This window comes from Giraffa tippelskirchi, chromosome 3 (assembly GCF_054371585.1).
Source record: "Giraffa tippelskirchi isolate mGirTip1 chromosome 3, T2T-mGirTip1v1.2.pri, whole genome shotgun sequence".
In the NCBI taxonomy this organism is placed as follows: Eukaryota; Metazoa; Chordata; class Mammalia; order Artiodactyla; family Giraffidae; genus Giraffa; species Giraffa tippelskirchi.
In genome coordinates this window covers 181,692,182-181,717,315 of record NC_137277.1, presented here as the reverse complement: position 1 = coordinate 181,717,315, position 25,134 = coordinate 181,692,182, and the positions used below count along the sequence as shown (strand labels likewise).

The following is a 25,134-nucleotide window of genomic DNA, read 5'->3' as shown; positions in this document are numbered from 1 at the left end:
ATTGAAGCTTCAGCTTCAGCATCAGTCCTTCCAATGAATATTCAGGACTGATTTCCTTTAGGATTGACTGGTGATCTCCTTGCAGTCCAAGGGACTCTCAAGCATCTTCTCCAACACCACAGTTCAGTACCATTTAAATGATAATTACTGTTTATTGAGCACTTAATCTGCATCAAGCCTGGTTAAGAGACTCATATGCATTAACTCTCATCCACACAATAACTCCTGAAGGTAAACGTTATATCCCCATTTTACGAAACAGGAAACAAGTTCAGAGAGGTGAAGTGACTTGCCCCTGTTCCCACAGCTCTAAAGTGTTGGAACTAGATCCTTCAATTCTGATATCCTGCTTCCAAGTACAACCAAGGAGGGTGGTAGGGGGGTGGGATGGAGGGGTGGATAACGAAAAGCTTCTGAGGGTAGGGAGAGGTGGAAAGGGATGGTGGCAAGGCTCTGGGGCACTACTCCAGTGATAGGCCTCAGGGTGATTGAGAATGGAATATATGGAGCCTCGGGGCCTGGAGGACAGGGGGAGAGAGGGTGAGCAAAACTCCAGTGCGAAGACACTACTCTCTGGAAATGGGAGGCTCTTGGGGCAGTCTGCAGGTGGCCCTAGATTAGGGGCCTGGATCCCAAGGTTCTAAATTCTGCTCTCTGACCAACTTCTTGGGAGACCTTTGGCAAATGCCTTCTCTCTGGACTTCAGGATTCCTGCCTGTAAGGTGAGAGAGTAAGTCAAAATAATATTAAATGCGTTTGGGCGAGGGGCAGAGGAAAGCGGGATGGTCTCTGGAAAGTCTGGTTCCTGCTGGCAGCAAGGAAATCCTCATAGTCTTAGCTGTTGCCTGGCCTCTTTTCAGGATCTGACAATTCTGGGAACTCAAAAATCTACGTTTTTCCCCAGCCAGTTCTGAGCTATAACAGAGTCCTGCCTGCAGGGTGCGCTGAGGGCTCATAGCCGACAGGACCAAACTGGAGCTCAGGTTTTGTGTTTTATTTTTTAAGAGGGGTGAATTTTGTTTTTAATTTATTGGGGGTTTTGGCCGCATCTCGCTGAACTTCCCCCACCAAGGATCATCTTGCACCCCCTCCAGTGGAATCTTAACCACTGGACTGCCAGGGAAACCCAAGAGGGGTGAACTTTTTGAAATCTGAAGATTTCTGTCCTTAGGATACAATCAGTGTACCACGTACCTGAATTATATGTAATGCCCAACACCAGTTCTTCTCACACTGTCTCTGGAGAGTTAGAGCTATTTTCAATTCCTTTGTTTTCCAAATGAAGAAACAGATCCTAAGAGATTGAAAAAAAAAATCACTTTGGATCACATAGCTAAAAACTAGCACCCTGATTGCCTGATTCCTGGGCAGGGCTCTTTGGAGAGCCCTGATTCCTGGGCAGGGCTCTTTGGAGAGGGTTGGTTCTGCCTTCAAGAGTCTGTGGCTGTTCTGCCCCCTAATGCACAATTCCTGGGGACAATGTCAATTTTGGTTGTATAGCTTGACAGCTCAGGGCCTGTCAGCCAGAAGGCCCTCCCTCAGCACCTAGCAGAATGCCTGCTGAATGAGTAATTAAATGAATGAATGTGTTAATGAGCCACAGAGATTGAGTCTGCTTTGGTTTTATCAAATAAGTCACCTGGAGTTGGATTTCACAATGGCACCCCACTCCAGTACTCTTGCCTGGAAAATCCCATGGACAGAGGAGCCTGGTAGGCTGCAGTCCATGGGATCGCTAACAGTCGGACACGACTGAGTGACTTCACTCTCACTTTTCACTTTCATGCATCGGAGAAGGAAATGGCAACCCACTCCAGTGTTCTTGCCTGGAGAATCCCAGGGACGGAGGAAACTGGTGGGCTGCCATCTCTGGGGTCGCACAGAGTCGGACACGACTGAAGTAACTTAGCAGTTAGCAGTTGGATTTCTTTCCTGAAATTCCCTCAAGGCAGAAATGATATTCTAAAATGGAAGAGGAGGGTGTGGCAAACAATAAGAGCTCAGAAAATTACATCTGAGTTGATAAATCATAGCCCCAGATCTGGTCAGGGTATAAAAATATTCTATCATATTGCATTTGGGATTAGAAAATTAATTTATGAAGAATGAATTCAGAACAGATGAGAATTCCATTAGGGTTAAAATCTGTGAGAGGGTCTGAAGCTAAAGGAGCCTCAGAAACATTTCAAACAGTATCTAGATGTACCTTCAGGACTGGAATGTGACTGAGGAATAAAAGAAAGCTTTGACCAATCAGTGGCCTCAACAGAGCTGATGCAAGAGTGGAGAGAAGGGCAACAGGAGGTAGCTCTTTCCTGAACCAAAAATAGGAGACATGGGGGAGGAAAGAAACAAACTTGGCAGTGTCACCTGGGCTAGAAGCTTCAGTGCTGGATTTCCAGAGTCCAGCACAGTGCCTGGTACACACTAGATGGTCAATAAATGTTTAGTGAATGAAAGAGTGAGGGAAGAAGCCTTAGCCCCAACCAGCACTTTTGCTATGGAGGTGGTTTAGTGATTCATCTTTTCACTGGCTCCTTTTGCTCAGATTCCAACCACCCTAACTACTTTCTGATGATAATTTGGCTTTTCATGGTATAAAGAGGTTCTGGCTTGTCAATTGTGGGCTACTTAACAATTATGTTTCTCATTCCCAATTAGTATATTGGAATTCTGCTTTATGCATCAGTTCCTTGTGCCAGCCTGCATCTTACATATTCAGGTCTTTCATCAGTGACGCAGTGGAGTTTCTGCTTTGGAGTCATTCCTGTCTAGATGTGATCCTTACTCAATATATTACTAAGCTGTCTGACTTTTGCCAACACACCTCAAGCCTCAGTATCCTCATCTGTCAGATGGGGGCATAATGCCTACTTCATGATATTGTGGTGAGAATTACATGAGATAACAGATGAATCCTGGACTATCCTTGGAGCTCAGTAAGTAGTAGTATCTGTGCCCCTTCCAAGCTTTCCTTCCAAGGAGATTGGCTCACAAAATCTCATTCAATTGAGAATATCAGTATCTCTTGCTTTTCACAAATTTACTGACTTTGTAAATGAAGCCTTGGGAATGATTTAGTTGCTTCCTTGAAGGTTCTAAAGAGTCATTCTACAGAGGAGGGCAACTCATATTCATTAGTATAAAAGTAGTTCCCAAAGACTCACTGATGCTACAGCTCCAATACTTTGGCCACCAGATGTGAAGAAATTGACTCATGAGAAAAGACCCTAATGCTGGGAAAGATTGAAGGCAGGAGGAGAAGGGGACAACTGAAGACAAGATGGTTGGATGGCATCACCTACTCAATGGACATGAGTTTGAGCAGGCTCCGGGAGTTGGTGATGTACAGGGAAGCCTGGTATGCTGCAGTTCATGGGTTGCAAAGAGTTGGACACAACTGAGCAACTGAACTGAACTGAGGACTCACTACATGCTAGTGGGAGACAGAGAGACAATAAGACACAGTTCCTGCCTTCAGGGAGTTCTGACACAGTCTGGTGCAGTCAAAAGAAGACATTGTATGACCCTGACACAAAGTTTTACTTTTCTGAGTTTGGGTTTCCTCACTTTGCAAACATGGTCAATAACATTCTATTGTTAGTTGGAGAGAAGGAGCAAGACATGCAAATATGATAACAAGACTGCATCAGATTTGAAGACCAGTGGTACAAAAATGTAGAAACAATGTGTTGAGGAGTTAAACAGTGGTAGAGATTATTTACAGCTCAGTTGAAAAAAGCAAAACTTTCTATAGGAAGTGGCATTTTTAAGCTTTCATTCAGACCACAATTACTAATAAAGGCATTAATTGCTGGGCTAGAGTTCAGTGGCCAGAGATTTGCAGAGAGAAAGGCTTGAAAATCAAACAAGGAACATGAAGGTGGCAGGTGATTAGGCTAGAAAAGATATATTGAGGCAGATCTTAGCAGATATTGAATGCCAGTCTAGGGGTTTGACCTTCATTCTGTGACTGATGAAATACCAGTAAAGTTGATCTAAACATTTGACATTACAGAGTGTATTTTATTTTTTTTTTTTTTTTTTTTTTTTATAAATTTATTTATTTTACTTGGGGGCTAATTACTTTACAATATTGTAATAGTTTTTGCCATACATTGACAAGAATCAGCCATAGGTTTACATGTGTTCCCCTTCCCGAACCCCCCACCCACCTCCCTCCCCCTCCCATCCCTCTGGATCATCCCACTGCCCCGGCCCCGAGCCCTTGTCACATGCATCGAACATGGAATGGTGCTCTGTTTCACATATGACAATACACATGTCTCAATGCCATTCTCCCAGAACGACCCACCCTCACCTTCTCCCTCAGAGTCCATAAAATTGTTCCATGCATCTGTGTCTCTCATTCTGTCCCGCATATAGGGTTATCGTTACCATCTTTCAGATTCCATATATATGCATTAGTATACTGTATTGTTGTTTTTCTTTCTGGCTTACTTCACTCTACAGAGTGTATTTTAAAAGTAAAAGCTGAACCTGACATATTTGAGGCAGGTGACTTAGAGGGGAATTCAATTCAAAGGAAGATTTAGTCAACAAGGGCATGTTATTGGCAGGATATTTTGTTAGGTGGTACAGGGCAGAAGACAAAGATGTCAAGATGTGGACCCTGTCCTCAAGGAGCTTATAATCAAAAGACATGTCCACAGAAAAATACAATACAAGGTAGACTGTAATAAGCGTTATAACAGAGCCCCAGCCCAAGGGTCTGAGCTTGGCTGAGAATGAGGTTAATTTACCTCTCCCAAGAGTCTGGAGACCAAATCAGACTTGGGAAGCCGCAGAGGGGCCGTTGGAGGTCATCCAGTACACTTGAGCTCTTGCTGAGATTCTCTATCCCTAGTAAACATTAACTTTGAAATAAAAAGTGGAGCTCTGAAGAAAAACTGTCAAGAGGCTGTGGGAAGGAAATAGAAGAAGATGAAGTCAGCTTTGAGGTTCTGGTAGAAGTGACTTCTCCCAAATGGAGAATTGAAGGCCAGAAAATGGATGAGATAGGGAGGGAGAGTGTGCCTGGAGAGAGGAAAGATGAAAACAGAAACTAGGAGGACACCCACGTTCCAGGAGGTGGGAGGAGAAAGAAAGAGTCAGAGAAGGAGTGGCCAGAGAGAGAAGGAAGGAAACAAAAACAACAGTAGAATACCTTGTCACAAAGTTTTTAGAAGAGGGGGGATGGAAGGCAAGGTGGGAGGCCCCAAGAGAGCAGAAGAGGGGAAACTGCAGCAACAGGGTTTGAGGTTAGACATGAAGTTGCCAAGGAGATTTCAATGAATGAAGGCTTTTCCAGAGACTCCACAAATAAGCTGGATTCCCTGTGTCTAGTACATTCTAAGGTGGAGCCTTCCTGGAGGCCAGAAGAACAGGGCTGTGTGCTCTGATCTCCAAAGATCTGGCGGTCAGCTCTGTAATTAGCACTACCTCTCCTAACCCGAACCAGTCCCTCCAGGAACCGAAAAGCTGAAGAACATACTCGGGAGGGATTTCACACCCATATATCTCTGGCCCAGCCCAGTGAAGTCCCGTTTCATCATGCAACTTTAGTGACTCTCCGGGGCTGTCACTCTCATCTGGTATTGCCAACATTCTGACTAAACCCTCTTGCAAAAGTTTGCAGCATTCGTCGGAGGCTGACTACAGCTCCCAGAAGTCCCCGGGCGCTTCCCGGTGCCGATTGGCTGAACCCCAGGCTTCTGAGGGCGGTGTTCCCCCGCCTCCCCGGGAAACAGGCATCTGATTGGCTGCGGCACGGGGGCTTTTGTGTCCCCGCCCTTCCCCGGGGACCGCAGCGGGCAGAGCGGTTCTGCTGGTGTCAGAGCCGGGCAAGCGCTGGCAGTTCCGAGGCGGAGATGCTGAGGAGCGCTGGGTTCGCTAGCAGCGCTGGCCACTGCGGACTCCCACGGCGCTCCGGACCGTGAAAATCCCTGCGCCGCGGCCAATCCCGAGGCCATTCACCCCTCCAGAAGCCAGACAAGCGGAGAGTCCAGCGCAGCGGCGGCGGTTCCCGGATCCTGGGTTTTCGGAGCGTTCTGGAACCCCGAAAGACACCCCCGGGGGCTCTAGAAGCTCCCCCAGCGGCCCCCAGTCCCGGCTTCCTGAGCGCGTCTGTCTGAAAGCCCCTCGGGTGCACGGGCTGTCGCCGAGCCGCGTCTGGGTCCTGGCGCACACCATGATCGTTGCGGACTCCGAGTGCCGCGCAGAGCTGAAGGGCTACCTGCCCGGGGCCGGAGAGGTAAGCAGCGGCTGAGCGACGCCACTCTTCCCTGGAACCCAGAGCCGCGTCCAAGCTTCGGGCTGTTGCGAGCTGAGTCTGTGAGCCGCCCCCTCGGCTGGAGGAGGGGGAATGGAGCGCGTAACCCGGAGTGGGGTTGCATCAACCGGCAGCCTCGGCCCCCTCAGCCTCCGCCTCCTCCCCCCTCCCCGGGGCGGGAGGCACGGGGACAGGGATTGTAGAGCCCTCCGCGGCTCCCTCAAACTCCCGGTCAAAGAGAGGGGAGCCTACTCGAGGTTATCTTGGGTTTGGGCCCTCGTCGAGGGAGTGTTCAAGTCCAGGCAAATCCCGGCGCAGCGACCGGACCACTCCTCCTCCCCGCCCCCTTCCGCAGATCCTTCCTCTAGGCTGGGGATAGAGGAACCGTTTCTAGGTAGGATGTGTACCCGGCTCCAGTGCCCCCGCTCGGTGATGGGAGCACTTGGGGCTGGCCCACGAAGGTCGACTCCGTCCCCCGCCCCCACCTGCACCCCCGATTTGGATTGGGGACGCGGGAGCTCCGGGGCCTTGGCGGACTGCCGGTTATGCCGCGGTGAAAGCTCGCAGAGGGGAAAAATCCTGGCCGCGGCTCCCCGAAGCCAAGCGCCGATTTGGCTGTGCCCTGCTAACTGGTCTGACGTCCCAGAAGTTTGTTTTGCAGAGACTGACTTTACAGTGAGGCTGGGAATACGGCTGCACCCAATCTGACACCCCCCGGCCCCATTACCACCACCACGGACCATGAACATCTTGTTTATTACGCACCTACTGGATGGCAGGTTCCGGGTCTGCCTTTTCTCTGAGTCCTCAGGACTTAAACTAGCAGAATATGAGCTATATTGTTACCGCTCATTTAGGGGATGAGGAAATTGAGGCCCAGGAGGAGCTGTAGAGAGGCTTCCTTGGCTCACCCTGCAGAGCAGCTCATTCTTTGGCTGTGGTGTCTTTAGGATTTCCCAGTGTGGTTGGCTCAGCAGGGAGTTTTGCTTGTTTCTTTGGTTTCAGGCCTGGAGCCTGCTGCAAGTGTCTTACTGGGGTTGGGAGTCAGACCTGTGCTAGTCCTGAAATGTGATCCTGGGAATAAATGGCTGCACTTTTCTGAGCAGCTTGGTTTCTGCGGGTCCTCAGTCATCTGTTAACTTGTCACCCTCCCCTGTCATGGTTTAGGAGCCCAAGTGGAGGAAGAAAACTGCTCCTGCCACTTCTCAGCTGAGTGACTTTGACCAAGCCATCTTACTCTCTGAGTTAGTTTCCTTCTTTGTGAAAAAAAACGGAAATAATTTTCTTTATTGAGAGCACCTGGGCACTAGAGCAGGCGAGCTTCAGGTTCATGTCCCCCAGTCCTCCTACTTTCTTGCTCTGTGACCTTGGCCAAGGGATCACTTCTCTGATCAGCAACTTCCTTCCGTGGGGGTTTGGCTGTGTCTCTGAGGGATTGTTGGGAGAGTTAACTGAGAAGACGTGGGAAGGCCAGTGCACAGTGCCTGGAGCATAGCAACTGCATCCTGCGTGTCAAACTCGCTAGGTATTGTTAGAATGTGGCCACAGCATGTATTTCCCCTTCCCCAGAGTGTCTCTCGCAAGGGGGTGTCTGAGCCCGCCCCTCCTGCCTGAGGTGAATGTTGGCTCATCTCTCTTTGGGACAGCGTCTGGGAAGTGATATGGGGAGAAAGGCGAGCTCCAGGTGGACTGGGCAGACTCTGAGGGCGGGGCCTTTAGATGGAAGCTTGCTAGCTGTCAACAACAGAGGGGCTTGGGAGAATTGGTAATGTCAGACCCCTTTCTACATATTCTTCTCTCTCAGGAAAAGAGGACCTTGGGAAGATGTCTGTTTTAAGCAGAATTTTTAGAAGACAGTAGGGTGCTGAACTTAACAGAGCCCTGTGCCCAAGCCCTAAGGGAAGCTGGACAAGTACACACAAGTACATGCAGGGAATGTACAGTCCCCTGAACTCTCATACTGTGACACACACCCTTTCACCAAGTCAAGGCCTTCAGACCGTTCACTCTAGTACTGGTAGTGTGTTCTCAGAGCCCTCCTGAGCTCTTGAAACATCAGTGCTTCAAGGAAAGTCTTTCCTTCCCCGCCGCTGCATACCTGCTTCCTGTCCCCCTTCTCCATTGCAGGAGCTGTTATCCCAGTTATAGTGTAGCAGTTGTGTAATCAGGCATTTCTTGTCTGTGTACCTTGCTAGACTGGAAACACTGTAGGCCCCATCACCAGCACTGTTCTTAGCACCTAATAAGTGCTCGTAACTATTTGCCCTTGTTGGCTTAGCTGACCCTTGTGAACTGTGCACAGGCTTTGAAGTCAGATCTGAGCTTGCCTGTCTGGAACAGGTCTCTGAAAGAGCCTCAGTGAGCTGTTTCTGAAGAAGGGATCAGTTCAGTTCAGTTGCTCAGTCGTGTCTGACTCTTTGCGACCCCATGAACTGTAGCACACCAGGCTTCCCTGTCCATTGCCAACTCCCGGAGCTTGCTCAAACTCATGTCCATGGAGCCGGTGATGCCATCCAACCATCTCATCCTCTGTCGTCCCCTTCTCCTTGTGCCTTCAGTCTTTCCCAGCATCAGGGTCTTCTCCAATGAGTTGGCTCTTTGCATCAGGTGGCCAAAGCATTGGAGCTTCAGCTTCAGCATCAGTCCTTCCAGTGAATATTCAGGACTGATTTCTTTTAGGATTGAAGAAGGGATAAGAGACCTATTTCCCTCTAGGTGGCTGTAAGAAATCAGCCAGATTGTGGTGGGGAGATGAGTTTATGGCACCACTCATACATGCCTCTCCCAAAGGAGGACTCGGACTCCCTCTCAGTGTAAACCCAAGCAAGTATCTTGAATTCAGCAGCCCAAGGGGAGGGGAGTCTCTATCTGTGCCCAGCTGGCAGAGTGACCTCAAAGGAGTCTGTAACTGAGTCCTGGAGATGGCAGGCCTACCAGGAATAAAGGCTGAGGCTGATCGAGGTGGCGGACAGAACCCTTGCAAGCCAGACTGAGCTGAATTCAAATCTCGAGTTGGCCACTTGTCAGCTGTGGCTTAACCTTTGGAACCTTAATCTTTCCTTGTGTGCAGAAGAGACCCCTACTCCCACCCCCAAAATGATGAAGATTAAATGCAGCCAGTGTGCTAGTGCCTGAGTTAATATGAAAGGGAATTATGAATAAGTGCGTAAATCAGGAGCCAGGCAAGGATTGATCCTCTCCTTACAACCATCCTGATGCCTTCTCAGTTGAGTGGCCACCCAGCTAACTGACCTCAGTGTTCTCGCTGCCCTGGGTGGTCCTCTCAGTTGAAACTCACTGGTTTTTCCTCTGCCCCACCTTAGCTGTGTTGCCTTGGGTGGGTCACCTGCCCCACTCTGGTTTCCCTTTCTTCATCCATATAGTCAGGGAAGGGACCTTGCCTTTATCAGGTGTGTGAACGTGGATCCTGAGCCACATGTGGCTATTTAAATTTAGATAAATTAGATTTTCTTGAATTTAAAACTCAGTTTTTTAGCTGCACCTGTCACATTTCAAATGCTCAGCCACTATGTGTGAAAGTGTTAGTCGCTCAGTTGTGTCCGACTCTTTGCGACCCCATGGACTGTAACCCACCGGGCTCCTCTGTCCACGGGATTATGCAGGCAAACATACTGGAGTGGGTTGCTGCTGCTGCTGCTGCTAAGTCGCTTCAGTCGTGTCCGACTCTGTGCGACCCCATAGACGGCAGCCCACCAGGCTCCTCCATCCCTGGGATTCTCCAGGCAAGAATACTGGAGTGGGTTGCCATTTCCTTCTCCAGTGCGTGAAAGTGAAAAGTGAAAGTGAAGTCACTCAGTCGTGTCCAACTCTTCGAGACCCCACAGACTGTAGTCCAGCAGGCTCCTCCATCCATTGGATTTTCCAGGCAAGAGTACTGGAGTGGGTTGCCATTGCCTTCTCCGACTGGAGTGGGTAGTTGTTCCCTTTTCCAGGGGATCTTCCCAACCCAGGGATTGAATTCGGGTCTCCTGCATCGCAGGCAGATTCTTTACCATCTGAGTCACCAAGGAAGCCACCAAGGAAAAGACTTACCATCTTTATTGGACAGTGCATATAAACAATATTCATCATTACAGAAAGTTCTATTAGACTCGCTGTGCTAACTACTGGGGTCACAACAGGGAACTTGATCCAGGGTGTGCTCTCAAGGTATGAAACAACGCAGGATGACAAGGGCTGTAATTGGGGCAGTGGATCCCCTGGAGATGTGGACAGGGAGAAGGAGCATCTCACTCCTGGTGAACCCCAGAGGCAAAGCCTTGGGGCCACTGAGTCCTCGAGAAGTTTACAGAATGGGAATCGTTTCTGCAGTTGACGAAATCTGATTTGTATCCTAACCCTGCCGCCTCTTTCCTGGCTGAGTGACCTGACCTCTCTGAACCTTATTCATCTGTAAAATGGGAACTTTTCAAGTGCACATGAAATAAAGGCTTAGCCCATGGCAATCAGTGTTGTTACCTACCATTACTACTGACTTCCTACCCCAGGAAATAGGGGAGGGCTGGTTTGGAGGTGTCATTTCTTAGTGGTGGGCCCCTGCTCTGTCCACTTCCTCTCAAGTTTTGGGTGTCTGGGTTGGGGAAGCATGCAGGGTATTGGAACTCTGGATTAGAATCTACTCAGTCTTGCCTTCAGGGCTTTGAACTTTCCGCTACCTTTGCCTGGAATGCTGGTTCCCTAGATCTCTATAGGCCCTTTCAGGCCCATCAACTCATTTACATATTTGATATTTAGATACCAACTTAAAGGTTGTCTCCTTAGTGGCTTCCCCTGTCTAGGACTGGAATACTGCGCATACTTCTCCACCCCATTATACACTCTCTTATTATTGCTCTTTTACTCTATAGAATCTGTGATTTGAAATCCTATTCATCATTTGTTTAATTGTCTTTCTCGTTTGTAAATTCTAGGAAGACTAAGATTTTGTCTTTTCACTCTGGTACTCTTGCTGCCTGCAATGTAGTCATCAAAAATATTTGTCAAGGGACTTCCCTGGTGGTCCAGTAGCTAAGACTACATGCTCCTGATGCAGGGGCCCTGGTTTGATCCCCTAGTTAGGGAACTAGATCCCACATGCCATAACTAAAGATTCCTCATGCTGCAGCTAAGACCCAGCACACCCAAGTAAATAAATATATATTAAAAAAATCTTCTTTCGAATGAACAGATTAATTCTGGTTCCATCTGTAAAGCACTTAGCACAGCACCTTATACTCGAGAAAGCAATCAGTGAATGGAGTGAAACAATGGCCCTCCCTGGCAAATTATGCCAGGCCCCGCCCAATTAAATTAGAATTGCTGGGCCTTGGCATTGGTATTTTTTAAAAAGCTTCTCAAAGGGATTCTACATGTACAGTTTGGGTTGAGAAGCCCTTGTTTGAAATAACAATGAGGTTAATGATCACTGACTTGCTAAGTGTTTGGTGTGATAAAAGTACTGAGGTAAGGCCTCTACAGGCATTAACCTCATTAAATCCTCATGACTACCCAATGAAAGTAGGTACTATTATTACCCCATAATTCGGAGAGGAAACTGAGGCTCACATCGCTAGTAGATAATAGGGGGTGGAGTTGTCTTTTGAGCCCAGGCAGTTTGTGTCAAGAGCCCCTATCTTTTAAGTGTACTCTGCTTTATTGTCCAAATCATTATCATCATCTTCACTGAGGCCGATAGCCGATAACGTTGGTAGATCCGGATATCACATAAACACTCACAGGCCTCAGTTTCTTTCTTTGAGAGCTCCTGGGGCAGACTTTAGGGAGGGAAGGGCTTCCTGAAACTGTTCTCTGTCCCTCCCTACCTAGTACCCTGGTGGGCCCTCCCTGTCCCCCCCTCCAACCCCCCCAGTTCCTTCCTGCCCTTCCCCACCACACCTGGCTGTGGTTTTCTGTCTGTCCTTAGGTCGCCTGAGGGGGAGGCCCAGTTTGTGGAGTCAGCAATCCTTATCTCCCAGACAGAGCTGTTAGGCTTTTTCTCTTTGGTGAGGGAGGAGGAAAGCTGGAACAGGGGGGCTTGGGGATTGTGCTGGTTTCTAAGCTAGACTTGGACCAGCCTGGTCTGGTAGATCCCAGAAGTATGGGCTGCAAAGGACCTGAGCAGTCAACCCAACTGCCTTCTTTGTCCAAGGTTAAAGCCCAGAGAGTATAGGTGACTTTCTCGGAGTCACACAGCAAGTTAGTGGCAATAGAATTGGTACTCATACCGGGGACTTTTGTACCTTTGTTCTTTCCTTTGCCGTCTTTCAGAGCCCCAGAGCTCTGCCTCCCTCAGGGGGCTTTTCAGTTCAGTCCCTCAGTCCCCTCCACCTCTTTGCAACCTCATGCACTGAAGCACGCCAGGATTCCCTGTCCATCACCATCTCCCGGAGCTTGCTCACACTCATGTCCATCAAGTCGGTGATGCCATCCAACCATCTCATCCTCTGTCGTCCCCTTCTCCTCCCACCTTCAATCTTTCCCAGCATCAGGGTCTTTTCCAGTGAGTCAGTTCTTCACATCAGGTGGCCAAAGTATTGGAACTTCGGCTTCAGCTTCAGTCCTTCCAATGTGTGTGCGAGGGGGTGGCTTTTAGCTATGTGAAAAAGAAGGTTCACTTATAATCCTTAGTCTCTGGACACCTGAGGATTAACACTAAGTCTAGATTTGTATGAGGAGGGGTGAGTTAGGGGGACATCATCTCTGTTCAGTGAGGATATGACTCTGGTTTGGATAAACTGTTTCTAAAGCGAGTGCTGAGACAAACCCCCTACCCCCAACCCCTGCCGCCCAGATATCAAAACAAATGAGTAAATAAAATTGGTGGTTTCCATAGAGGCTCCTACACCCACGTCAAGATACAGCTGCTGCCATCAGTGTTGCCCTCCATGTAGCTCTGCTTTCTTCATTCACAGACTAGTGTGAATTACCTGGCCCTGCTCTTCACAAAATGTAATCTGGAAATACGGAGACCTAAATCAGACAATTAGAAGGCGATGCTTTCATGAGCAAAAGCACTGGGAATTGTGGGGTCACGGATGAGGATCAGAAGAAGGTGCTCAGACCCTGAAAAATGGAGTTAATTCTACAAAAGGTGTGACCAGTGAGAGGGATCTGAGCCACTAACCATCTGGAAGGCAATAGGAGGTAGAGGCAGGATTTTAAGCCAGTTGATGAGATTTGCACTTGAGAAAGTTACCCACCAGGGTCATGTACTCACTAGATCTGCTCCTGGTCCCAGAGGTGGAGTTTTGGGTGGATGCTTTATTTATTCATTCATTCTGTTATCTCGGGAGAGGATGGAGAAGAGGCCAGGGCTGTGGAGGCAGGTAGACCATTGGTGAGGCAGTGGGTGGTGGTCCAGACAGGGGACAATGGTGTCTACTAGGTGGTGATGGATGAAGAAATGACAATGAAGCTACATCATAGGAATCTAGGAGGCTTGGTAACCTGATTTCAGGATACAAATGAGGTTCTCATACAAGTTCTCCAAGGGTACCAAAACATGGCCTCCTGGGAAAATGCAACATGGTGGCTGTATAATTTCCTTTGCCCTGGCCCCTGCAACCCAGGGACTCCTGGGTCCCTTCCCAGTTCCTGAAGAACTCAGCCTGTGGGGTGAGCTCTCTTGCTTGTTTACCCTTTCTCCATCCACCAAGCTGGTCTGTATCTCCACCTGACTCCTGGTGCACCAGAAAGGTGATTCTAAAAGCTCACTGTGGGGATTTCCCTGGTGCTCCAGTGGCTAAGACCCCACACTCTCAAGGCAGGGGGTCCAGTTTCGATCCCTGGTCAGGGAACTGATCCCACATGCCACAGCGAAGATCAAAAATCTCATGTGCCTCAACTGAGCCCCGCCGCAGCCAAATAAATATTTAAAAATAAAATTAAAGCTCAGTGTGGCCCCTCCAGTAAGGAGAGAGAACTATCTTCTTAGTCCTCCCTTTTACCTCTGACTGACCGTGATATGTTTCCTTCTAGGAGCAGAGGGAGAGCCGGGTTCGGCGAGGCCCCCGAGGGCCCAGCGCCTTCATTCCAGTAGAGGAGGTAAGCTTGGAAGGGGTTAGGATTGTTGTTGGTCCTTGGGAGCAAAGGACATGGGGCACTGAGTGGGTGGGAGGGGTTTTCTGGTCTCTTGAAATTGCAGCTTTGAAACTACCCCTTCAGGTTGCTGACTCATTTAATCCACAAAACAGCTCTGCTCCCAGCAGGCATCTGAGCCCCATTTTACTGGGAAGAAACAAGCTCCGAGAGATAAAATGCTAATAACACAGCTAGGTAATGAACAAACTTGTGGTTTGCAGAACAAGACTTGTTTTTCCTTAAGAAGACGGAACTATCTGTATTTATCTTCTCACCCTTGAATATACATGTATTAGAGGTTTTTTTTTTCCAACTTCAAGTGTAATGGATGTTCATTATTTTAAAATTTCCGGTGTTTCGTGTTTCGGAAAACTTTAGTTTCTTGTAATCCCAACTCCACTGAGATAATCACTGTTAACCATTTGCCACTGTTTTCCAGACTTCTTTTCATTCTGGAGCCAAGGTCATAGTTTGTAACATGATTTTGTTACTGTTGTTCATTTGGGGAGGGTTTTTTTTTTTTTCATTTGGTTGTTATGTTTTGTTATTTCACATAATACATCAGAGACACCTTTCATCTACTGAGTCAGATCATGCATTCATTTATTTAACAGGTATCTGTTGAATGATTAATCTGTCAGGCACTGTTCTAGGTGCTGGGGATACAGACGAGAACAAGACAAACGAAACTCCTTGCCATCACAAAACTGACATTCCAGTGGGGGGTTTGTGGTTGGGAAAACTTCAAAACACACACACAGACAAATTAAAAAATAATCGTTTCCTTCTTTTCCTTTGGCCTTCGTTGAACAAAGACAAACATTTCCTTGTCCTCCTTGCCTTCCTAAATGTGTGGGCCAAATAGTTAATGAGCTGTTAACAAATGTCTCAACTCTCCAGTTCCTTTCACCCTTTGTAAATGAATGGAAGCACGCAACCACCTGCTGTAGCCCAGAATGTTAAACTCAAATATTCTTCTTATCTTTTTTTTTTCATTGGTAAATAACTACTCTTCTTCTGTAACAAAGGAAAGAAATAGTCTTTGAACTTAATTGGGAATTGAATCCTGGTTCTGTCATTTATCAGATCTGTAACCTTGAGCCAAGAATGAAACCTCTCTGGGCCTTGATTCTCTCATGTGTCAGTGGGGGAAAATAAAACTATTCACCTCACAGGAAATGGGGAAGAACTGATGAGATACTATAGACAGGGAAAGCTCCAAACTCAGACCCACCGTGGAGAAAGCACTCAAGAAATGTGAACTGTTTTGCATCTGCTTCCAATGACTGCACAGCTTTGCACCGTTACTACCAAGGGCCCAGGTTCATTCCCTGGTTGGGGAACTAAGATCCTACAAGCCACGTGGCATGGCCAAAAAAAAAAAAATAGAAGCTCTATGAAAGTAGGAGAAGCTGTATTCTAATCTCCGTGCCTGAGTCTTTCTATCTAAACTTGGAGAAAATAAGTCTCTAATTTCATAGTTATGAGGATTAAATGAATCAATATATATAATGTGTTTGAACAGTGCGTGGCACATAGCAAGCATTGTATAAGTATTGGCTACTATTGTATAAAGTGTCCAGTAAGTGTTTGATTAATCACTTAATGAAATATCTTTTCCTCCCCTGCTCTCCTTTTTGTTGGACATGGTGGTTGTCTTCAGTTTCTTGCTATTAAAATCATCATGAATACAATAGATATGTTGGTTTCTCTGGTGGGGAGGGAGTCACCCTTTCCTCACCTTTGCTTGGCAGGTCCTGCAGGAGGGAGCCGAGAGCCTCGAGCAGCACCTGGGGCTGGAGGCGCTGATGTCCTCAGGCCGGGTGGACAACCTGGCCGTGGTGATGGGCCTGCACCCGGACTACTTTACCAGCTTCTGGCGCCTGCATTACCTGCTGCTGCACACGGATGGGCCCCTGGCCAATTCCTGGCGCCACTACATCGCCATCATGGTGAGCTGGTCTGAGCCTGACTTTCGTAGGGGTGGGCACATTGTGGGGTTCAGCCCTCAGATCTCTTTGCTGGGGGCTTGATTCCACAAACAGGAGAAGAGGCGGCTTAGAGCAGAGCCCTAGCTTTATCTGACCATCCATCGAATTTTAGATTATGAAGAGAGGCATTTTTTTTAAGTAGGAAATTTAATTTTTATTAGATTTAATTTTTATTTTATATCAGAGGATCGTTGCTTTACAATGTTGGTTTAGTTTCAAGTGTACAGCAAAGTGATTTAGATATACATTTATTCATTCAAAAAGACGCTGTCTCACTCAGGACCACTCAACCAGTGGCAAAGCTGGGGTTAGAACCTAAGTTTCCTGCCTCTCAGGCAACAGTGAGGCTTGTGACATTTCCCTCCGTGCGGTGCCCACCCCGAGCAGGGCACAGGAAGAAGAGGGTGACCTGGGCTCTGTCCACCACCTCCAGGCTGCCGCCCGCCACCAGTGTTCCTACCTGGTGGGCTCCCACATGGCTGATTTCCTGCAGACTGGTGGTGACCCTGAGTGGTTGCTTGGCCTCCACCGTGCCCCTGAGAAACTGCGCAAGCTCAGCGAGATCAACAAGCTGCTGGCCCATCGGCCATGGCTCATCACCAAGGAGCACATCCAGGTGCAGTGGGCAGGGAGGCAGGTCCCCGAGGGAATGTGGGGCTGGGATGGGGCTTGGCAGGCAGCCCGGGGCAAAGCAGCTGAGCAAGTCTGGCCTTGCCTTTTCTCTCCAGGCCTTGCTGAAGACGGGCGAGCACAGCTGGTCCCTGGCCGAGCTCATCCAGGCCCTGGTCCTGCTCACACACTGCCACTCACTGGCCTCCTTCGTGTTCGGCTGTGGCATCCTCCCTGAGGGGGACCCTGAGGGCAGCCCCGGCCCCCAGGCCCCTTCGCCTCCCAGTGAGCAGAGCACGCCCCCCAGCAGGGACTCGCTGAACCACTCCGGGGTAAGTCAGGGGCCTGAGTGTGTTGGTGGGAGAGGAAGCTGGGGGCCCCTGGTCCTTGGGTAGAAGACGGTGCCTGCCTGTCTGCAGCTGCTTCCTTATCACACACTGGGAGACCTTAGAAAAGTCTTTTTTTTTAAGGTGTATTTATTTATTTATGGCTGCACCGGGTCTTCATTGCTGTACACGGGCTTTCTTTAGTTGCAGCCGGCGGGGGCTCCTCTTTGTCTCGGTTCGCAGGCCCTAGCGTGCTGGCTCAGTAGTTGTAGTACACAGGCTCAGTTGCCCTGCAGCATGTGGAATCTTCCCAGACCAGGGATCGAACCCGTGCGCCCTGCATTGGCAGGTGGATCCTTAACCACTGCACCACCTGGGAAGACCCAAGTCATTTGGTTCTGAAACTCTCATGTGGAAGATGAGGATAAAGACTCCTCCTTCATAAAGGGTTGTGAGCCTGAGATGAAATAACCACGTGACTGGCCTCAGCATGGAACCCCGTGGGCTTAAAGTAGCTGACTTTTAGCACTGTAACAATACAGAGTTTGCCTCTTAGTCTGTAAAGTGGCCTTGTTTGTGTGTATTTTAGAAATACAGATACTTTAAAAAGCCCTTTCCTGTAAGGGGAGCTGACCCTCAGAGAAGACCTGTCTGTTCTATAGCTGCTTAAACATTACTTCCGGAAGCACAGGCCACACGAGCTGTCCAGCACAGAGAAGGCACTGGGCCTTCATGATTGCTCAGGAAGGCCCAGCATATGAGAAAGACGTGTGGGGTTTCTGGGGTCAAGGGAGAAGGGGTGGATGGTCACTGCCGGGTCATTCCTACAGGGCTTTGAGGCCGCCCGCGATGTGGAAGCTCTGATGGAGCGCATGAGGCAGCTACAGGAGAGCCTGCTACGGGATGAGGGCGCCTCTCAGGAGGAGATGGAGAGCCGCTTCGAGCTGGAAAAGTCAGAGAGCCTGCTGGTGACCCCCTCAGGTACAGGGTCACAGGCATCCAGGTTCAGGGGCTGCCCTCTCCTTGCATCGTCTCTGCTGGAGAGCCAGCACCTTCATGTTACTGCACCTCGGTAACCACATCCCAGCCACCACTTCCAAGAAGTTCTAAGCATGGGCTCTGGGGTCAGGCCTGGGTTTGAATCTGGCCTGTTAGCCTTTCTTCTTTCTTTTTGGCCAGGCCATGTAGCATGCAGGATCTTAGGGATCTTACTTCCCTGACCAGGCATGGAACCCATGCTCCCTGCAATGAAAGGCAGATTCTCAACCTCTGGGCCGCCAGGGAAGTCCCCGGTTAGCTTCTCTGGCAGTGTGACCACTGATAAGTCACTTGCTGTCTCAGGTCCCAGTCTCCTCCTCCGTGAGGGATTCGTGTGGAGGGGATATGAGACAACAGAAGCAAAGTGCTGAGCACAAAGCCTGGCCTAGGGTAAGCGGCTCCATAAGTAGCCACTGTTGTTAGGATTGCTATTATTATTACTAGAGGCCTTATCCCCTGGACCACAGGCCTGATTTACCCCCTCCCCCAGGCTTGGCTCCTGCCGAAGTCCTGGTTCCACTCACTGTGGCGAGGGGTGTTCTTGGGCCCCCTATTCCACATTCCCCAGCACCCCTTCCCCACTGATGATTAATGAGGGGTGGAGACCTGTGCTCCGTGGCTTGGCCTCACTGTGACCTCTTTCTGACATCCTCAGCGGACATCCTGGAGCCCTCTGCAAACCCAGACATGCTGTGCTTCGTGGAAGACCCCACTTTCGGATATGAGGACTTTACCCGGCGGGGGACTCAGGCACCCCCCACCTTCCGTGCCCAGGTAGGCTCTCCCTACTGGTCTTAGCATTGCTTTTTTAAAATTAATTAATTAATATTTTTTTTGCTCTGGGTCTTCACTGCTGTGTACATGCTTTCTTTAGTTGTGAGCAGGGGCTACTCTGTTGCGGTGTGAGGGCTTCTCATGGCCAAGCACAGGCTCTAGAGTACAGGCTCAGTAATTGTGGTTCAGGGGCTTGGTTGACCCACAGCATGTGGAATCTTCCCAGACCAGGGATCGAACCCATGTCCCCTGCATTGGAAGGTGGATTCTAAGCCACTGAAACACCAGAGAAGTCCCAGCATTGCTTTGCAAACAAGCAGGAGTGGTTAGTTTGTGTGATCAGAGATTTGGGCACCTTCTCTCCCTCAAGATTCCATGAAAGAACCGGGAGACCCTGAAGGTGAAAGGACCCAGCTGGGTCCTAAGCTCAGGGGATCCTGACCACAGGAAGGAAGTCATCACCAAGCTGCATCCTCCTCAGCTTCTCAGATCCAGACCAAGCAGCGGGTTAGATTTGTGAGGGTGGAGAGAGGCCTTATGGAGATCCCAGCTGTGCTGCAGAAGATGATGTCTCTCTGGCCAGCCTTGGGCCCCAAGGACTCTACTCACTGACTGACCCCTTTCCATGTTTCTCAGGATTATACCTGGGAAGACCATGGCTATTCACTGATCCAGCGACTCTATCCTGAGGGTGGGCAGCTGCTAGATGAGAAGTTCCAGGCAGCCTATAGCCTCACCTACAACACCATTGCCATGCACAGCGGAGTAGATACCTCTGTGCTCCGCAGGGCCATCTGGAATTACATCCACTGCGTCTTTGGCATCAGGTGAGCGCAAGTCCCCTCATCCAGGCATGGTGTACCGAAAGCCCTCCATGTGAGCTCACTGACAACTGTTTCCTTTTTCTCTTTGTTTTTCTTTCCCTTTCTTCCTGCCTATAGTGTTCTTCAAAGCAAATGTATTTCTTGGCTGATTATAAAAGATAACAGCCATGCTCAGTTTTTGAAAGTCTTTAATTCCACCCCCAGAAATAACTAGGGAGATTACACACACATATACTTAGATACATACACCCATATATACATACAAAGAGAGTTATATTTGTATTTCCATTCCAAGTAGCAGTTCTTCTCTCATAATAAAGAAAAACAACAGAAATGCCCAATGTTGAAATTCGATTTTTAGTAAATTTAGAAAAAAAAGAGATAACGAAAAGAAGAAAATAAAAATCATTCATGATCCTACCTGCTCTTGCTATTTTCAGCTATTGGCTTGATCAAAAAGTTCATTTGGGTTTTTCCGTTAACATCTTATGGAAAAACCTGAATGCATTTTTTGGCTAACCCAATATTTCCTTCCTGTCTTTTTTTTCCATGCACAAATACCCAATCGTACATAATTTTACAAAAATAAGACTTTGTTGTCTACTCATTTACTTTACTCAGTTTAATAAAGTGAGAGCATATTTTAATGAACATGATTTTTTCCCTTGCTTTTCTAGTTTAACAGTTTATTCTAAGCATCAAAAAACAACAGAAGCAAAAAACAGAAATCCCCAAAGTTTTGAAAAGGCGCACATTCCTTGTAGAAATGTGCATTTCTGTGTGTTACTAGCTGTAGACAATATTTCACTGCGTGAGTTGAGTTGTGCTTTATTGGCCAGTCTCCCACTGGCCAACCTCGCTGAGAAGTTTCCAATCCAGGGGAAGCCAAGGATGGATGGGCATCTTAGGGTGTATATGTGGCACACTGTGACCTCTCTTCCTGCCCAGCTTCCAAGTCCAGGCTGCTCCACTCTGCAACATGGCCCTCGCTCCTAACCCTCTGTTTACCAAATCTACCCTCTAGTCTAAAACTGGTCTTCCTCATCCACACTGATCTGTAATGACTCACTGGCTCACTGGACTGGGAAAGGACAGAATAGCTTCTAGACTTGTCACCAGCTTGCTCTTTGACTTTGAACAAGCTGATTGCCCTCCTTAGGCCTCAGTTTGCCCATCAGTAAAATGACTACCAACTCCTTTTTCCCTTTCCCTCTTCCTTCTCCAGGGTAAATATTCACACTGATCTCCTGCCCCATCTTCCAAGTATGGCCTTAGGTGTAAAGTGGTGACTATGAGTGTGGAGGCAGGCAGAGCTGGGTTTGAATTCCATTCCCAGCTGTGTGACCTGAGACTTGACTTCTCTGAACTTCCATTTCATCTATAAAATGAGACTGATGAATACAGTACATTGTATACAATAGTTTTGTATCCAGTCCTGTACTGAAGTTTCGAGGATGCTGTGAATATATGTTCACATGGTCAGCACAGCGTGCTCAGCCTCTGTGCATTCCCTTGTGAGTCCAGTGGCCTGTGATATATGACATTAGCTGCTTTTCTAAGAGAAACCAAGCTTCTAGCTGCTTCCTACCTTCTGCCTTTTCTTGCCACTCTCTGTTCCCCCTTCTGCAGGGTGGGGCTGGGGGAGAGGAGCTATGTGGGAGCAGAGGTGTGAGTGATTCTTTCCGGGTCTTTCCATCCAGATACGATGACTATGACTACGGGGAGGTGAACCAGCTCCTGGAGCGGAACCTCAAGGTCTATATCAAGACAGTGGCCTGCTATCCGGAGAAGACCACCCGAAGAATGTATAACCACTTCTGGAGGCACTTTCGCCACTCAGAGAAGGTGTGGCTCGTTGGGGAGGAACAGGATGGAAGCCTGTGGAGGAGGCGAGGGCTCGGGACCCAGTGAGGTCCTGACCCAGGAATCCAACCTGCGTCTCTTCATGTCTCCTGCATCGGCAGGCAGGTTCTTTACCACAAGCGCCCCCTGGGAAGCCCATTTACTCACCTGTAATATGGGTGTCCTCAGTGGCAGCTGGAAGGACCTGGGTTCAAATCATAACACTATCACTTGGGAGCTGTATGACCTTGGGCAGGTCATTTTACCTCTCTGAGCTTGTTATCTTGACAATAAAAATACTGCCTGCATTTCAAGGTTGTTGGGAGGATGAAGTGAGAAAAGGAAGGTAAACCTCTGATCCCAAATAAATGCTCAGAGGTAGCTGTTGTTTTTAGCTTTAGGGGATAAAGAGATTAGTCATGACCCTAATAAATGTGCTTGAAATTCTCCCACAGTCCTTGCACCAAGTTACTCAGAGCCTTAGGAAAGGGAAGGATGAAATGGGTGGTCGGGGATGGTGAGAAGTGACATCAGTTGCCAACAAGCCCTCATCTGTGCCCCCAGGTCCACGTGAACTTGCTACTGCTGGAGGCCCGCATGCAAGCCGCCCTGCTCTATGCCCTTCGCGCCATCACCCGTTACATGACCTGACTCACGTGCAAGACCTGCGCCTGAAACAGCTGACCCTGGGGGGCATCCTTCTCGCTGCAAGGACTTCTCTGTTTGGAGACAGACCCTCATCTCTTCCTGTCCCATACCCACCTACCCTACTCTGGGGGTGGGCCTGGGTGTGACGTGCAGCCCCCCAGCCACACCCTCCTTCTCACCGGAATGGACAGGACCATCGCACTGACTCTGGTATCTCAGCTCTGCCCTGGGGCGTGGAGGCCTGGAAGAGGACTAGCGGATTCCCAGGTGCCAGCCCTTCTAACCACCCTTACCCTCAGAGGCCAAGGGCACAGGAAGGAAAATGGACTGAGCAGGGACTTGTGTGCCAGGAGGTGGGGACCCAGGCAGCACAAGTACTTTGGCCTTCCTGGCCTGGGAAGTCCCTGGCTGGCCCCCAGGGAGAGGGACAGACACCTCCAGGGACTGACACTCCAAGCGGCTTCACCTCTCCTCCAGCTTCCTCCTCCACAAATTTCATTACCTCCCACCTGCCATTCACCCATCAGTGTGAAAGTCAGGGTCACAGCCGGTCTGTGCATCCAGCTCCCCAGAAGCCCGTTCTGTCCAGCAGCCCACAGGCCCCTTGCTCCCTGGTCACGCCAGTCCTAATTCAATTCCCTTGACCCCCTTTGCCCTCTTACCCTTTTCTCCACCACCTGGTAGAGTGAGGCCCCAGGAGAGACCAAGCACGTCAAACAAGTAGATTATCTCTAGAGAGTTCGAAGTCTCTGTTAGTCACTTTGCCTTCAGACGAGAAGGGAGTATTATATGATAAATTCTCTGTGTTTTGAATTTTCATGGGTGAGGTTCTTCGCTGCCCATCCCCAGAGCCTCAGGCATTATCTGAGAGGAGAGCAGGAGTTGACCTACCCCAGAGCTGACCTCCCTGGTGGAGGCTGGCACCCCATGCTGTCTCATCTCCCCTGGCTCTGCCACAGACATTTGGCAAAAAAGTGAGCCTTTCCAGGTGGTTCCCGTGGCTCAGGGAGACAGGCAGGAGACCCCAAGTTTATTGTGTGGGCGCTGTCATGGCCAGGTGAGCCCCATATCCGCATTTACAGACTTGAGGGGTAGGACTACATTTTGTGACATCTGGGCCTTTGCTCAGATTCTGAAGCCAGCCTGCCAGCAGCCAGCTGCATGCATTGCAGGATTCCGAGGGCCTCTGTGGATCACACACACACACACACACACACACACACACACAAACCCGCCTGCAGTCAGTCTCTCCAGGCTACCTGCCAAGGACCTTTCCACCCCCATCCTAGTTTCTGTCCCTTCTCGGTTGGTTTTAGGAGGATCCCTTGGAGGCAGAAGCAGCCAAGGACTGATCCCAGGCACTTTCTGTAGCAAACAAACTGTGAATTCTGACTTCCCTTGCCCTTCTTCTGGCCATAGGTACCTCCGCTCTGACCAGCTGGGAGGGGACTGAAGGAAGGCAAGGGCCAAGATGCTGCTGCTTCTGACCCTCCTCTCTGGGGCAGGGCAGGAGAGGAGCCTGGTTCATTGTGCCACATTTCATACCCGTGCAGGCATGGGCGAGCGACTGGCACCCCTTTCCGGCCTCAAAGGCCTCCCTGCAGTGAAGCTGGGCAGGAGGGAAGAGGCCCCAGCATTGGGGTTTGGATTCTAGAGGGGACATGATGACCATCAGTGTCCCCAGGTGGCTGGGGAGGGGTATCCAGTGTTCAAGTGCAGAAATCTTTGCCTTTGCTACCAGTTCTGTATGATGAGAAATAAAAGTTCACCAAGGTTTTGTTTTGTACTTCTTGTTAATGGGCTGTTTTTCCATTTCCTGGGGGTCATGGTTCACCTCTTAGCATAAGCAGGGAGCTGCGATTGCATCAGCGACCTGACCTAGCAGCCCTTACCCTGCTGAGCACTTGTGCCCAGTGACTGCAGGGTTGGGAGTGGTTGGCACTCAAAGTCTACTTTTGTCCCTTGGGTGTCCAGCCTTGCCACCCCTCTGTGGCTGGCCTGGCACTGTGGAATAATAATGGCTGTGTTATTTTTCTCACTCAGCCTGGCCCTGGGCTGCATACTTGGAGGTCATTTCTCTGAATCTGCAGCAAAATCTTGCAAGAGAATTGAGACTCAGGGGTCAAGTGGCATTGCTAAGGCCATGTCAGGTCAGTGATGGAGCCAGGATTCCAACTGGGGTCAACTTGATCGTGAGGCCATGGCATTTCACCTTGCTGTTTTCCCACTACCGAGTTCTTCCTGAGGCAGAAGGAGGATATTTGAGAATTTCTTGGAGGACCCTCTGTTTCTCCTGCCCTGTCACCTCATTCTTCCTGGCTTCTCATCCCTCCCTCGCTCCCTCCTCAGAACCAAGGAGACAGGCATGAGGAGTTAATGTGACTCCAAGTTCTGCCAGTGCCATGTAGTAGTAGCTGTGTGACCTTGGTCAAGCATCTTAGCTTCTCTGGGCATTAGGAACTCCAGCAAACTTATCAGAAAAACCACATTATGACTAAGAGTTAAGACCGCTCCTACTGGTTTCCCACTTCCTCTTAATGCTGCCGTCACAAAATGAAAACCAGGTCTCCTCCAGGAAGCCTCCCCTGATTGACTTCCCTGTAACCCTTTCCTCCCTTCATTTTTAAAAAATTCATGTATTTTTAAAAATATTTATTTGGCTGTGCTAAGTCTTATTTGCAGCATGCAGGATCTTTAGTTGTGGCATGAAAACTCTCAGTTTTGGCATGTGG

At 49.1% G+C, this 25,134-nt stretch overlaps 1 protein-coding gene across 2 annotated transcripts; it reads left to right on the top strand.

The window, feature by feature from the left end:
• The first annotated feature begins 5,815 nt into the window (after positions 1–5,815).
• Positions 5,816–24,188, top strand: SESN2 (sestrin 2). 2 transcript variants are annotated; one of them, XR_014081006.1, is made up of 10 exons: positions 5,816–6,253; positions 14,249–14,314; positions 16,105–16,302; positions 16,775–16,957; positions 17,070–17,282; positions 18,107–18,257; positions 18,970–19,088; positions 19,725–19,915; positions 21,613–21,876; positions 22,319–24,188. XR_014081006.1 is itself a non-coding variant. In XM_081586235.1 (10 exons), the coding sequence occupies exons 1-10, from the start codon at positions 6,191–6,193 to the stop codon at positions 22,403–22,405; spliced, it is 1,416 nt and encodes a 471-aa protein (XP_081442361.1). In that variant the 5' UTR covers positions 5,816–6,190; the 3' UTR covers positions 22,406–24,188. The 2 variants fall into 2 exon arrangements, 1 of the variants encoding a protein (XP_081442361.1); XM_081586235.1 differs by having other exon boundaries at positions 21,613–21,757.
• Positions 24,189–25,134: the final 946 nt, after the last annotated feature.

Bases quoted from the DNA above. Each gene is read 5' to 3' on its own strand.
- SESN2 (XM_081586235.1), top strand. From the start codon at position 6,191: ATGATCGTTGCGGACTCCGAGTGCCGCGCAGAGCTGAAGGGCTACCTG. The intron at 19,089-19,724 runs GTAGGCTCTCCC...CATGTTTCTCAG, and splicing joins CCCCCACCTTCCGTGCCCAG to GATTATACCTGGGAAGACCA. The intron at 21,758-22,318 runs GTGTGGCTCGTT...CTGTGCCCCCAG, and splicing joins ACTTTCGCCACTCAGAGAAG to GTCCACGTGAACTTGCTACT.